We start from the raw sequence: 14827 nt of genomic DNA on the forward strand, positions 1-14827 counted from the left end.
TCTGGTTGGACGCTGTGAAAGCTGACCTCTGGTTGGACGCTGTGAAAGCTGACCTCTGGTTGGACGCTGTGAAAGCTGACCTCTGGTTGGACGCTGTGAAAGCTGACCTCTGGTTGGACGCTGTGAAAGCTGACCTCTGATTGGATGCTGTGAAAGCTGACCTCTGGTTGGTTGCTGTGAAAGCCGATCTCTGGTTGGACGCTGTGAAAGCTGCTCTCTGGTTGGACGCTGTGAAAGCCGATCTCTGGTTGGACGCTGTGAAAGCCGATCTCTGGTTGGACGCTGTGAAAGCCGATCTCTGGTTGGACGCTGTGAGCGCTGATCTCTGGTTGGACGCTGTGAGCGCTGACCTCTGGTTGGTTGCTGTGAAAGCCGATCTCTGGTTGGACGCTGTGAAAGCTGCTCTCTGGTTGGACGCTGTGAAAGCCGATCTCTGGTTGGACGCTGTGAAAGCCGATCTCTGGTTGGACGCTGTGAAAGCCGATCTCTGGTTGGACGCTGTGAAAGCCGATCTCTGGTTGGACGCTGTGAAAGCCGATCTCTGGTTGGACGCTGTGAAAGCCGATCTCTGGTTGGACGCTGTGAAAGCCGATCTCTGGTTGGACGCTGTGAGCGCTGATCTCTGGTTGGACGCTGTGAGCGCTGATCTCTGATTGGATGCTGTGAAAGCCGACCTCTGGTTGGACGCTGTGAAAGCCGACCTCTTGTTGGACGCTGTGAAAGCCGACCTCTGGTTGGACGCTGTGAAAGCCGATCTCTGGTTGGACGCTGTGAAAGCTGATCTCTGGTTGGACGCTGTGAGCGTAAGTTTATGGAGGCCGTCTCTCCCCTCCAGGGTTATACTGGGTAGACTAAAAATGCAATAGTTGTGTTACTGCGACGTTTGTAGTAACCATGGAGTAAGCGAGTCCACCGGATCACATGACAGAGCGCAGCCTATCAATGCTGACAAGCTTTCGGCAGGACCAACTACTCACCGATGAGGCGTTGTGTTGTAGCCGAGTGCGCTCCGGTGAGACGGGCACCAGAGGGGTCTGTCCGTGTGTGGGGGGGAATCCAGACGTCTTATACTGGAAAGTGACCACACAACCGTAATACAGCCGACTGGCCAAAGAGGGACCTCACAGACCCGAATCATGTCCCCCTCCCTCAGGCCACCGTATCTAATCCTATCCTGTGTGATACCGCCTGCCGTATCTAATCTTATCCTGTGTGATACTGCCTGCCGTATCTAATCTTATCCTGTGTGATACTGCCTGCCGTATCTAATCCTATCCTGTGTGATACTGCCTGCCGTATCTAATCTTATCCTGTGATACTGCCTGCCGTATCTAATCCTATCCTGTGTGATACCGCCTGCCGTATATAATCCTATCCGTGTGATACTGCCTGCCGTATCTAATCCAATCCTGTGTGATACTGCCTGCCGTATCTAATCCAATCCTGTGTGATACTGCCTGCCGTATCTAATTCTATCCTGTGTGATACTGCCTGCCGTATCTAATCCTATCCTGTGTGATACTGCCTGCCGTATCTAATCCTATCCTGTGTGATACTGCCTGCCGTGTCTAATCCTATCCTGTGTGATACTGCCTGCCGTATCTAATCCTATGTGATACTGCCTGCCGTATCTAATCCTATCCTGTGTGATACTGTCTGCTGAGCTGTGTATCTAATCCTATACTGTGTGATACTGTCTGATGAGCTGTGTATCTAATCCTATCCTGTTTAAAACTGTCTGCTGAGCTGTGTATCTAATCCTATCCTGTGTGATACTGTCTGCTGAGCTGTGTATCTAATCCTATCCTGTGTGATACTGCCTGCTGAGCCGTGTATCTAATCCTATCCTGTATGATACTGTCTGCTGAGCTGTGTATCTAATCCTCTCCTGTGTGATACTGTCTGCTGAGCTGTGTATCTAATCCTGTCCTGTGTGATACTGACTGCTGAGCTGTGTATCTAATCCTCTCCTGTGTTATACTGTCTGCTGAGCTGTGTATCTAATCCTCTCCTGTGTGATACTGTCTGCTGAGCTGTGTATCTAATCCTATCCTGTGTGATACTGTCTGCTGAGCTGTGTATCTAATCCTATCATGTGTGATACTGTCTGCTGAGCTGTGTATCTAATCCTATCCTGTGTGATACTGTCTGCTGAGCTGTGTATCTAATCCTATCCTGTGTGATACTGACTGCTGAGCCGTGTATCTAATCCTCTCCTGTGTGATATTGTCTGCTGAGCTGTGTATCTAATCCTATCCTGTGTGATACTGTCTGCTGAGCTGTGTATCTAATCCTATCCTGTGTGATACTGTCTGCTGAGCCGTGTATCTAATCCTATCCTGTGTGATACTGTCTGCTGAGCCGTGTATCTAATCCTATCCTGTGTGATACTGTCTGCTGAGCTGTGTATCTAATCCTCTCCTGTGTGATACTGTCTGCTGAGCTGTGTATCTAATCCTCTCCTGTGTGATACTGTCTGCTGAGCTGTGTATCTAATCCTGTCCTGTGTGATACTGTCTGCTGAGCTGTGTATCTAATCCTATCCTGTGTGATACTGCCTGCCGTATCTAATCCTATGTGATACCGCCTGCTGTATCTAATCCTATCCTGTGTGATACTGTCTGCCGTATCTAATCCTATTCTGTGTGATACCGCCTGCTGTATCTAATCCTATCCTGTGTGATACTGCCTGCCGTATCTAATCCTATCCTGTGTGATACTGCCTGCCGTATCTAATCCTATCCTGTGTGATACTGCCTGCCGTATCTAATCCTATCTTGTGTGATAATGCCTGCCGTATCTAATCCTATCCTGTGTGATACTGCCTGCCGTATCTAATCCTATCCTGTGTGATTCTGCCTGCCGTATCTAATCCTATCCTGTGTGATTCTGCCTGCCGTATCTAATCCTATCCTGTGTGATACCGCCTGCCGTATCTAATCCTATCCTGTGTGATACTGCCTGCCGTATCTAATCCTATCCTGTGTGATACTGCCTGCCGTATCTAATCCTATCCTGTGTGATTCTGCCTGCCGTATCTAATCCTATCCTGTGTGATTCTGCCTGCCGTATCTAATCCTATCCTGTGTGATTCTGCCTGCCGTATCTAATCCTATCCTGTGTGATACTGCCTGCTGTATCTAATCCTATAGTGTATGACACCGCAGGAGCACATTGTATAATATATAACTTTATTGACAGCTTCATCCGGTTACAATCCCGCCGATCGCGTGCTCCAGCTCGCGCAGTAAGTCTTCGGGCCGGGGCCGTAACGTTTCCGTGTCCAGTTTCTGGAAGTCTTTATTGTCCATTAATAACATCAAAGTCTCTACAATCCTCCTGAGATCAAACTGTACATGTCGGGGCCCTGGAGCCATCACGTTGGGGCCCTGCAGGGTCTCGTGTCCGTCCTGTAAGGCCTGAATCCTGTGCTCAGCGATGATCCTCAAGAAGGTGTAAAACTCCTTATAATGGATTCCAGTGCAGGATTTCAGGATGAGCTGCGCAAAGTATCAGAGAGAGAAATGATTCCCACAGCAAGAAGACAGCGGAGAGCGCTAGAGAACGGGGGACGGGGCCCCTCATCGCTAGAGAACGGGGGACGGGGCCCCTCAGCGCTAGAGAACGGGGGACGGGGCCCCTCAGCGCTAGAGAACGGGGGACGGGGCCCCTCATCGCTAGAGAACGGGGCGGGGCCGGTCAGCGCTAGAGAACGGGGGCGGGGCCGCTCAGCGCTAGAGAGCGGGGGCGGGGCCGCCCAGCGCTAGAGAACGGGGGCCGGGGCCCCTCATCGCTAGAGAACGGGGGCCGGGGCCCCTCATCGCTAGAGAACGGGGGCCGGGGCCCCTCAGCGCTAGAGAACGGGGGCCGGGGCCCCTCAGCGCTAGAGAACGGGGGACGGGGCCCCTCGGCGCTAGAGAGCGGGGGACGGGGCCCCTCAGCGCTAGAGAACGGGGGACGGGGCCCCTCAGCGCTAGAGAACGGGGGACGGGGCCGCTCAGCGCTAGAGAACGGGGGACGGGGCCGCTCAGCGCTAGAGAACGGGGGACGGGGCCGCTCAGCGCTAGAGAACGGGGGCCGCTCAGCGCTAGAGAACGGGGGACGGGGCCGCTCAGCGCTAGAGAACGGGGGACGGGGCCGCTCAGCGCTAGAGAACGGGGGACGGGGCCGCTCAGCGCTAGAGAACGGGGGACGGGGCCGCTCAGCGCTAGAGAACGGGGGACGGGGCCGCTCAGCGCTAGAGAACGGGGGACGGGGCCGCTCAGCGCTAGAGAACGGGGGACGGGGCCGCTCAGCGCTAGAGAACGGGGGACGGGGCCGCTCAGCGCTAGAGAACGGGGGACGGGGCCGCTCAGCGCTAGAGAACGGGGCCGCTCAGCGCTGGGGGACGGGGCCGCACAGCGCTAGAGAACGGGAGGAGACTCCTCGGCGCTAGAGAACGGGGGTGGGGCTCCTCGGCGCTAGAGAACGGGGGTGGGGCTCCTCGGCGCTAGAGAACGGGGGGTGGGGCTCCTCGGCGCTAGAGAACGGGGGTGGGGCTCCTCGGCGCTAGAGAACGGGGGTGGGGCTCCTCAGCGCTAGAGAACGGGGGTGGGGCTCCTCAGCGCTAGAGAACGGGGGTGGGGCTCCTCAGCGCTAGACAGGGAAAGGGGACAGGACTCCTCAGCGCTAGAGAATGGTGATAGAGCTCCTCAGCACCAGACAGGGAATGTGAACGGGGCTCCTTAGCACTAGACAAGATACAGGAACAGGGATCCTCAGCGCTAGGCACTATTAGGGTACAGGGACAGACATCGGCACCACAGGGACATATATTGGCACCACTACGGTACAGGAACAGACATCTACACCACTAGGTCACAGGGGCAGACATTGGCAGCACTAGGGCACAGGGGGCAGACGTCGGCACCGCTAGGGCACGGGGGCAGACGTCGGCACCGCTAGGGCACGGGGCAGACGTCGGCAGCGCTAGGGCACGGGGGCAGACGTCGGCAGCGCTAGGGCACGGGGGCAGACGTCGGCAGCGCTAGGGCACGGGGGCAGACGTCGGCAGCGCTAGGGCACGGGGGCAGACGTCGGCAGCGCTAGAGCACGGGGGCAGACGTCGGCAGCGCTAGGGCACGGGGGCAGACGTCGGCAGCGCTAGGGCACGGGGGCAGACGTCGGCAGCGCTAGGGCACGGGGGCAGACGTCGGCAGCGCTAGGGCACGGGGGCAGACGTCGGCAGCGCTAGGGCACGGGGGCAGACGTCGGCAGCGCTAGGGCACGGGGGCAGACGTCGGCAGCGCTAGGGCACGGGGGCAGACGTCGGCAGCGCTAGGGCACGGGGGCAGACGTCGGCAGCGCTAGGGCACGGGGGCAGACGTCGGCAGCGCTAGGGCACGGGGGCAGACGTCGGCAGCGCTAGGGCACGGGGGCAGACGTCGGCAGCGCTAGGGCACGGGGGCAGACGTCGGCAGCGCTAGGGCACGGGGGCAGACGTCGGCAGCGCTAGGGCACGGGGGCAGACGTCGGCAGCGCTAGGGCACGGGGGCAGACGTCGGCAGCGCTAGGGCACGGGGGCAGACGTCGGCAGCGCTAGGGCACGGGGGCAGACGTCGGCAGCGCTAGGGCACGGGGGCAGACGTCGGCAGCGCTAGGGCACGGGGGCAGACGTCGGCAGCGCTAGGGCACGGGGGCAGACGTCGGCAGCGCTAGGGCACGGGGGCAGACGTCGGCAGCGCTAGGGCACGGGGGCAGACGTCGGCAGCGCTAGGGCACGGGGGCAGACGTCGGCAGCGCTAGGGCACGGGGGCAGACGTCGGCAGCGCTAGGGCACGGGGGCAGACGTCGGCAGCGCTAGGGCACGGGGGCAGACGTCGGCAGCGCTAGGGCACGGGGGCAGACGTCGGCAGCGCTAGGGCACGGGGGCAGACGTCGGCAGCGCTAGGGCACGGGGGCAGACGTCGGCAGCGCTAGGGCACGGGGGCAGACGTCGGCAGCGCTAGGGCACGGGGGCAGACGTCGGCAGCGCTAGGGCACGGGGGCAGACGTCGGCAGCGCTAGGGCACGGGGGCAGACGTCGGCAGCGCTAGGGCACGGGGGCAGACGTCGGCAGCGCTAGGGCACGGGGGCAGACGTCGGCAGCGCTAGGGCACGGGGGCAGACGTCGGCAGCGCTAGGGCACGGGGGCAGACGTCGGCAGCGCTAGGGCACGGGGGCAGACGTCGGCAGCGCTAGGGCACGGGGGCAGACGTCGGCAGCGCTAGGGCACGGGGGCAGACGTCGGCAGCGCTAGGGCACGGGGGCAGACGTCGGCAGCGCTAGGGCACGGGGGCAGACGTCGGCAGCGCTAGGGCACGGGGCAGACGTCGGCAGCGCTAGGGCACGGGGGCAGACGTCGGCAGCGCTAGGGCACGGGGGCAGACGTCGGCAGCGCTAGGGCACGGGGGCAGACGTCGGCACCACTAGGTGGCTGAGGTGAGGGACGTGGAGATGACACATAGCACCGTCACCTGGCAGTGATGCTCCCAGTCGTCCATCGTCTCCTTCCACTCGCTGATCTCTCGCTGCGCGGCGCTCAGCTCCGTCTGCAGGAAGCTCCACATGACGGACACGTTACACCCGTTCACCCAGTTATGGTTGATGGAGATGGTGTCCTCCTGGAAGACCAGGATCAGAATTGACATTCTGTACAGGATCAGTCCCTGCACCGCAGTATGGAACGCGGTCTACGTTTTATAACATCCGCCACAGTAGCTCTTATGGAGCTGTGAGCTGGTCAGAGGGTCTGGTCCTCTCTTAGCTCTTCCTGGCAGTCAGAGCAGCGCTGCAGTAACCAGCCATGGCCGATACACGGTGGATGGAGCTGTGAGCTGGTCAGAGGGTCTGGTCCTCTCTTAGCTCTTCCTGGCAGTCAGAGCAGTGCTGCAGTAACCAGCCATGGCCATTACACGGTGGATGGAGCTGTGAGCTGGTCAGAGGGTCTGGTCCTCTCTTAGCTCTTCCTGGCAGTCAGAGCAGTGCTGCAGTAACCAGCCATGGCCATTACACGGTGGATGGAGCTGTGAGCTGGTCAGAGGGTCTGGTCCTCTCTTAGCTCTTCCTGGCAGTCAGAGCAGTGCTGCAGTTACCAGCCATGGCCATTACACGGTGGATGGAGCTGTGAGCTGGTCAGAGGGTCTGGTCCTCTCTTAGCTCTTCCTGGCAGTCAGAGCAGTGCTGCAGTAACCAGCCATGGCCGATACACGGTGGATGGAGCTGTGAGCTGGTCTGAGGGTCTGGTCCTCTCTTAGCTCTTCCTGGCAGTCAGAGCAGTGCTGCAGTAACCAGCCATGGCCATTACACGGTGGATGGAGCTGTGAGCTGGTCAGAGGGTCTGGTCCTCTCTTAGCTCTTCCTGGCAGTCAGAGCAGTGCTGCAGTAACCAGCCATGGCAATTACACGGTGGATGGAGCTGTGAGCTGGTCAGAGGGTCTGGTCCTCTCTTAGCTCTTCCTGGCAGTCAGAGCAGTGCTGCAGTAACCAGCCATGGCCGATACACGGTGGATGGAGCTGTGAGCTGGTCTGAGGGTCTGGTCCTCTCTTAGCTCTTCCTGGCAGTCAGAGCAGTGCTGCAGTAACCAGCCATGGCCATTACACGGTGGATGGAGCTGTGAGCTGGTCAGAGGGTCTGGTCCTCTCTTAGCTCTTCCTGGCAGTCAGAGCAGTGCTGCAGTAACCAGCCATGGCCATTACACGGTGGATGGAGCTGTGAGCTGGTCTGAGGGTCTGGTCCTCTCTTAGCTCTTCCTGGCAGTCAGAGCAGCGCTGCAGTAACCAGCCATGGCCGATACATGGTGGATGGAGCTGTGAGCTGGTTAGAGGGTCTGGTCCTCTCTTAGCTCTTCCTGGCAGTCAGAGCAGCGCTGCAGTAACCAGCCATGGCCGATACATGGTGGATGGAGCTGTGAGCTGGTCAGAGGGTCTGGTCCTCTCTTAGCTCTTCCTGGCAGTCAGAGCAGTGCTGCAGTAACCAGCCATGGCCATTACACGGTGGGTGGAGCTGTGAGCTGGTCAGAGGGTCTGGTCCTCTCTTAGCTCTTCCCGGCAGTCAGAGCAGCGCTGCAGTAACCAGCCATGGCCGATACACGGTGGGTGGAGCTGTGAGCTGGTCAGAGGGTCTGGTCCTCTCTTAGCTCTTCCTGGCAGTCAGAGCAGTGCTGCAGTAACCAGCCATGGCCATTACACGGCGGATGGAGCTGTGAGCTGGTCAGAGGGTCTGGTCCTCTCTTAGCTCTTCCTGGCAGTCAGAGCAGTGCTGCAGTAACCAGCCATGGCCATTACACGGTGGATGGAGCTGTGAGCTGGTCAGAGGGTCTGGTCCTCTCTTAGCTCTTCCTGGCAGTCAGAGCAATGCTGCAGTAACCAGCCATGGCCAATACACGGTGGATGGAGCTGTGAGCTGGTCAGAGGGTCTGGTCCTCTCTTAGCTCTTCCTGGCAGTCAGAGCAGCGCTGCAGTAACCAGCCATGGCCGATACACGGTGGATGGAGCTGTGAGCTGGTCAGAGGGTCTGGTCCTCTCTTAGCTCTTCCTGGCAGTCAGAGCAGTGCTGCAGTAACCAGCCATGGCCGATACACGGTGGATGGAGCTGTGAGCTGGTCAGAGGGTCTGGTCCTCTCTTAGCTCTTCCTGGCAGTCAGAGCAGCGCTGCAGTAACCAGCCATGGCCATTACACGGTGGATGGAGCTGTGAAGTTCTGGTACCAGGAGTCGGCCCGCTGATCTGATGACCTACCCTAAGGACAGCTTATCTCACCCTCCCCATTACTCAGACAGACCCAGAGCCCCCCTTTAATGTACCGCAGGGTATTGGTGCCTGGTCTTACAGGTGGAGGGGGATGTGGTGCAGCAGTTCTCCTCTCACCAGATTGTAGACCTGATGGTGCCAGCCGCTGGGCACAAAGATGATCTCTCCGGCTTCCTGGATAACCTCCAGGGGTGGGGGGCAGCGGTTCTGGAGGGACAGCGCCGTCACATCATATGGAAGGTGTCCGCTGCAATCACGAAGATCTTCTTCCTGGCCGGGCGGCAACAGCAGCCACTTCTTACGCCCACAGATATTCGCCGACCAACTGTAGGATCGGAAGACGTCCGCGTGGAAGGGAGTCCTGTGATAATGTGCAGGACGTGGATCATTATAACGCTGGGGGGGGGCATGTAATCGGCTCATTAATGGGGAGTCACTACAGAAAAGTGTCACCATCTCAATATCTCTGCTGTCAGTGAATGGAACATTCTTGTTTACATGCAGAAGCTGAAAACCTGTCATGACCTGGACATAGGGCTGAGGGTTCGTTACATTGTATAACTGTAGAGTTAGACAATGCGCTGTAAGCTAAACATCTTGGACTCCAGAATGATACAAATTACCTGCACTGATACATTGTAACAAAATGATCTCGAGAGAGCTCTACGCTGCTGATGTGTCTGCCTCACATTGTCCAGACTGATACACTGTAACAACCTCCCTCCTGTCCTGGACACCAGGCTGACGGCTCTCAGCTGCACTGATACACTGTAACAAGCCCTGAGCTGTAAGAACTGGACTCTGGTTTTCATCTTTGTGGGGTCCCATGAGTCAGACACTTATCACCTATCCTGTGGACGACCCCTGTCCTAGAGCTGGTGATAAGGGGAGGAGGCTGCCACCTGCTGGACGAACACTATAGTGCGGTCACCTCCAAATAACCCGGAGCCCAGAGCTCGCAATCTCCTGCATTCTGACTGGACGCTGATTACTGCAGCTAACGGAGATATAATATGATAATCCAAGACCCGATAATTGATGCTGGATTAACCTGTCTAGGAGCCATGACCGTTTACCGCGCTGAGGACTGACTTCCCACACCTCGAGGTACAGGTAAGAGCTGGGTGTAATACACAGCAGGAGGGCCCCATGTACCTGGCCATTAAGAGGTTAAAGGAGCTTCACTGCCGCTATACCTACCAGGAACCAGCGGGGCCCATGTAGACAAAGCGGTAGTCATCCACGCCCACAGCGTCCCAGTATTCATTGAGCCAGTCAGATGAGAAGTAAACTGGAGTGTCGTACACGTCCTGGTCCGGGAACTCCCTGGAGATGAGAGGAGGCGGCTCAGAGGGGGTACGGGGCAGACATGACCTCTGGGAGGGGGGACAGGAGAGACGCAACCTCCAGGAGGGGGTACGGGGCAAACGCGACCCCCGGGAGGGGGCACAGGGCAGACGCGCCCTCCGGGAGGGGGTACGGGAGAGACAGGACCTCCGGGAGGGGGTACAGGACAGATGCGACCTCCCGGGAGGGGGTACGGGGCAGACGAGACCCCCGGGAGGGGACACGGGGCAGACGAGACCCCCGGGAGGGGACACGGGGCAGACGAGACCCCCGGGAGGGGACACGGGGCAGACGAGACCCCCGGGAGGGGACACGGGGCAGACGAGACCCCCGGGAGGGGGCACGGGGCAGACGAGACCCCCGGGAGGGGACACGGGGCAGACGAGACCCCCGGGAGGGGACACGGGGCAGACGAGACCCCCGGGAGGGACACGGGGCAGACGAGACCCCCGGGAGGGGACACGGGGCAGACGAGACCCCCGGGAGAGGGCACGGGGCAGACGAGACCCCCGGGAGGGGGCACGGGGCAGACGAGACCCCCGGGAGGGGACACGGGGCAGACGAGACCCCCGGGAGGGGACACGGGGCAGACGAGACCCCCGGGAGGGGACACGGGGCAGACGAGACCCCCGGGAGGGGACACGGGGCAGACGCGACTCCTGGTGCAGTACGGGGCAGACGCGACTCCTATGTGTGGCATGTAGATTGGGCACTGCCCACCTCATACCTCCTCATGTGCCAGTCCTTCAGATAGAGGCACCCCCCGGCAGAGCGGTGGCCATTCTTGATATAGTCTCTCCAGTAGGCGATGTATTCTCGGAGGGGGAGGAGCTCTTTAGGGTTGGCGTTGTATTCCTTCACGTCACAATTTGCCACAGGAACGATGGCGTCTCCTGAAATACAAACAATAACGTAGAGACATGTAGAACGCAACCTCAGTGCCCTCTACTACGTCAGCGCCCCCCTACTACGTCAGCGCCCCCCTACTACGTCAGCGCCCCCCTACTACGTCAGCGCCCCCCTACTACGTCAGCGCCCCCCTACTACGTCAGCGCCCCCCTACTTCGTCAGCGCCCCCCTACTTCGTCAGCGCCCCCCTACTTCGTCAGCGCCCCCCTACTTCGTCAGCGCCCCCTACTTCGTCAGCGCCCCCCTACTTCGTCAGCGCCCCCCTACTTCGTCAGCGCCCCCCTACTTCGTCAGCGCCCCCCTACTTCGTCAGCGCCCCCCTACTTCGTCAGCGCCCCCCTACTACGTCAGCGCCCCCCTACTACGTCAGCGCCCCCCTACTACGTCAGCGCCCCCCTACTACGTCAGCGCCCCCCTACTACGTCAGCGCCCCCCTTACTACGTCAGCGCCCCCTTACTACGTCAGCGCCCCCTTACTACGTCAGCGCCCCCTTACTACGTCAGCGCCCCCTTACTACGTCAGCGCCCCCTTACTACGTCAGCGCCCCCCTACTACGTCAGCGCCCCCTACTACGTCAGCGCCCCCTTACTACGTCAGCGCCCCCTTACTACGTCAGCGCCCCCTTACTACGTCAGCGCCCCCTTACTACGTCAGCGCCCCCTTACTACGTCAGCGCCCCCTTACTACGTCAGCGCCCCCTTACTACGTCAGCGCCCCCTTACTACGTCAGCGCCCCCTTACTACGTCAGCGCCCCCTTACTACGTCAGCGCCCCCTTACTACGTCAGCGCCCCCTTACTACGTCAGCGCCCCCTTACTACGTCAGCGCCCCCTTACTACGTCAGCGCCCCCCTACTACGTCAGCGCCCCCCTACTACGTCAGAGCCCCCTACTACGTCAGCGCCCCCCTACTACGTCAGCGCCCCCCTACTACGTCAGCGCCCCCCTACTACGTCAGCGCCCCCCTACTACGTCAGCGCCCCCCTACTACGTCAGCGCCCCCCCTACTACGTCAGCGCCCCTCTACTACGTCAGCGCCCCTCTACTACGTCAGCGCACCCCTACTACGTCAGCGCCCCCCTACTACGTCAGCGCCCCCCCCTACTACGTCAGCGCCCCCCTACTACGTCAGCGCCCCCTTACTACGTCAGCGCCCCCTTACTACGTCAGCGCCCCCTTACTACGTCAGCGCCCCCTTACTACGTCAGCGCCCCCCTTACTACGTCAGCGCCCCCTTACTACGTCAGCGCCCCCTTACTACGTCAGCGCCCCCTTACTACGTCAGCGCCCCCTTACTACGTCAGCGCCCCCTTACTACGTCAGCGCCCCCTTACTACGTCAGCGCCCCCTTACTACGTCAGCGCCCCCTTACTACGTCAGCGCCCCCTTACTACGTCAGCGCCCCCTTACTACGTCAGCGCCCCTTACTACGTCAGCGCCCCCTTACTACGTCAGCGCCCCCTTACTACGTCAGCGCCCCCTTACTACGTCAGCGCCCCCTTACTACGTCAGCGCCCCCTTACTACGTCAGCGCCCCCTTACTACGTCAGCGCCCCCTTACTACGTCAGCGCCCCCTTACTACGTCAGCGCCCCCTTACTACGTCAGCGCCCCCTTACTACGTCAGCGCCCCCTTACTACGTCAGCGCCCCCTTACTACGTCAGCGCCCCCTTACTACGTCAGCGCCCCCTTACTACGTCAGCGCCCCCTTACTACGTCAGCGCCCCCTTACTACGTCAGCGCCCCCCTTACTACGTCAGCGCCCCTTACTACGTCAGCGCCCCCTTACTACGTCAGCGCCCCCTTACTACGTCAGCGCCCCCTTACTACGTCAGCGCCCCCTTACTACGTCAGCGCCCCCTTACTACGTCAGCGCCCCCCATAACAGCTGCCATAGACTTATACATGACATGCCGCAGTCGGTGTGCCCAGTAACCGATGTAATGACACAACTGTGACCGTGTAGCTGTGGCAGAAGTGGCGCCGGACGCTGGTGAAGACGTGATCGGGCTGAGCGATGTGCGGAATGTGAAGGGGAGAAGACACCTGGAGCAGTAGATTGTGGGGGAAGCGACAACCACCAGGGGACCCCCAACAAAGGGCACTCAGCCCGATCGCCCGGTATTGTCTACAGGCAGAAGATCCACGAAACTTACCAAAAACCTGCAGCAGATGATCCCAGTTGGGGTTGTTATCGGCGGTGACCCACGAGCGGCGGCTGCTCCACGACCGGGTGAACTCAGCGGAGAAGAGGCACGGAGCGTTGGCGATCATGTACTTGTGGAAGAATTCATGGTAGCTGAACGTGTCCGGGTCCTCTAGGCGGTCAATGCGGCTCCTGGCGGGGCGAGTAACCGGCTCCGTCACCGCGTCCATAACACGCTCTGTATCATATATGTCTTATTAGTAAAGGGGAGGAGCAATGTTACCATAACAACGACAAATATAAATACTGGATTATTATAAGGGCCCCTCTGCTATAATATCAGGGGTCTGTCTATAATAAGGGCCCCTCTGCTATAATATCAGGGGTCTGTATAATAAGGGCCCCTCTGCTATAATATCGGGTCTGTCTATAATAAGGGCCCCTCTGCTATAATATCAGGGGTCTGTCTATTATAAGGGCCCCTCTGCTATAATATCAGGGGTCTGTCTATTATAAGGGCCCCTCTGCTATAATATCAGGGGTCTGTCTATAATAAGGGCCCCTCTGCTATAATATCAGGGGTCTGTCTATTATAAGGGCCCCTCTGCTATAATATCAGGGGTCTGTCTATTATAAGGGCCCCTCTGCTATAATATCAGGGGTCTGTCTATTATAAGGGCCCCTCTGCTATAATATCAGGGGTCTGTCTATTATAAGGGCCCCTCTGCTATAATATCAGGGGTCTGTCTATTATAAGGGCCCCTCTGCTATAATATCAGGGGTCTGTCTATTATAAGGGCCCCTCTGCTATAATATCAGGGGTCTGTCTATTATAAGGGCCCCTCTGCTATATTATCAGGGGTCTGTCTATTATAAGGGCCCCTCTGCTATATTATCAGAGATCTGTCTACCACTTGACTATGATATTATGAGGGCCCCTTCACTGTAACCTGTAGGGGTCCCTCCAATATCCCGGCCTCTACCAGTCTTACAGTTCCGTTCTTCCTGGTTCCCGGTCGGTCACTTTTCCCGGCTACACAGACTGGTCACGTGGTACGACGGATGACGTTAGAGGCGGTGTCTCCAGGATCATCGTCCGTGTAGTTCCCGGTAACGGTCCGTGAGGTGCGGTGCATGTTAGGAGTCTTACTGCCTATATGCGGGGAGGCTGGGAGTTGTTGTTCTACAGCAGCTGTGTGACTCTGTCCTGTGTCATCCGGGCCATCCCCCTGTCACGTGACTCGTCTTCCAATCCCTGGAGGCTTCATTGCAGGTGTACGGGATGGATCTGATTGGTTGCTATGGGTAACTACTACGCTGATTCTCTGTTGCCCATAACAACCAATCATATGAACCAATGAAAATACTCCTGTCTTTTTCTGAGCTGCTCTGGGTAATGTGATTGGCTGTTATCTTTACTCCTCCCTCTGCATGGTTTATCCTCAACAACCAATCAGATTAATCCTGTTATTTTCCAACCTGTGCTGGAAAATGAAAGCTGGTCACTGATTGGTGGCTTCCCCCGCCCAACCAATCAGATTACTTACACCATAAAAGCAGCTTTCGTCTGATTGGATGACCGTGGTGTGTAATGGCCGCTGTGGGCGCCGTGGTTCTAAGTAAGATCTTTAGGGCCACGAGGCTAAAGCTGGCTTC

At 58.7% G+C, this 14827-nt stretch overlaps 2 protein-coding genes across 7 annotated transcripts in view; one reads left to right on the plus strand and one right to left on the minus strand.

The window, feature by feature from the left end:
* Positions 1 to 3184: 3184 nt before the first annotated feature.
* Positions 3185 to 14302, minus strand: JMJD4 (jumonji domain containing 4). 3 transcript variants are annotated; one of them, XM_044294113.1, is made up of 7 exons: positions 14164 to 14302; positions 13182 to 13409; positions 10844 to 11009; positions 9970 to 10095; positions 8887 to 9130; positions 6495 to 6641; positions 3185 to 3500 (listed from the first exon to the last, which is right to left on the minus strand). In XM_044294113.1, the coding sequence occupies exons 2-7, from the start codon at positions 13399 to 13401 to the stop codon at positions 3204 to 3206; spliced, it is 1200 nt and encodes a 399-aa protein (XP_044150048.1). In that variant the 5' UTR covers positions 13402 to 13409; positions 14164 to 14302; the 3' UTR covers positions 3185 to 3203. The 3 variants fall into 3 exon arrangements, with proteins under 3 accessions (XP_044150048.1, XP_044150049.1, XP_044150050.1); XM_044294114.1 differs by having other exon boundaries at positions 14122 to 14164; XM_044294115.1 differs by lacking the exon at positions 6495 to 6641.
* Positions 14215 to 14827, plus strand: part of SNAP47 (synaptosome associated protein 47) — a 39885-nt gene continuing 39272 nt past the window's right edge. The window contains exon 1 of one of the 4 annotated variants that reach the window (XM_044294108.1): positions 14215 to 14296. The gene's annotated coding sequence lies outside the window, so the exon portion shown is untranslated. Of the gene's footprint in view, positions 14297 to 14317; positions 14477 to 14827 lie in introns of those variants that run through there. The other 3 variants (XM_044294111.1, XM_044294109.1, XM_044294110.1) reach the window with 3 other exon arrangements.

The sequence above is a fragment of the Bufo gargarizans genome, chromosome 5, assembly GCF_014858855.1.
Source record: "Bufo gargarizans isolate SCDJY-AF-19 chromosome 5, ASM1485885v1, whole genome shotgun sequence".
NCBI lineage: Eukaryota > Metazoa > Chordata > Amphibia > Anura > Bufonidae > Bufo > Bufo gargarizans.

Coding starts and splice junctions, on each gene's coding strand:
- JMJD4 (XM_044294113.1), bottom strand. CDS start 13,401: ATGGACGCGGTGACGGAGCCGGTTACTCGCCCCGCCAGGAGCCGCATT. Junction 10,096..10,843: donor AAGGACTGGCACATGAGGAG/GTATGAGGTGGG, acceptor TCTCATCTCCAG/GGAGTTCCCGGACCAGGACG. Junction 6,642..8,886: donor ACCATCAGGTCTACAATCTG/GTGAGAGGAGAA, acceptor CTGGTCTTCCAG/GAGGACACCATCTCCATCAA.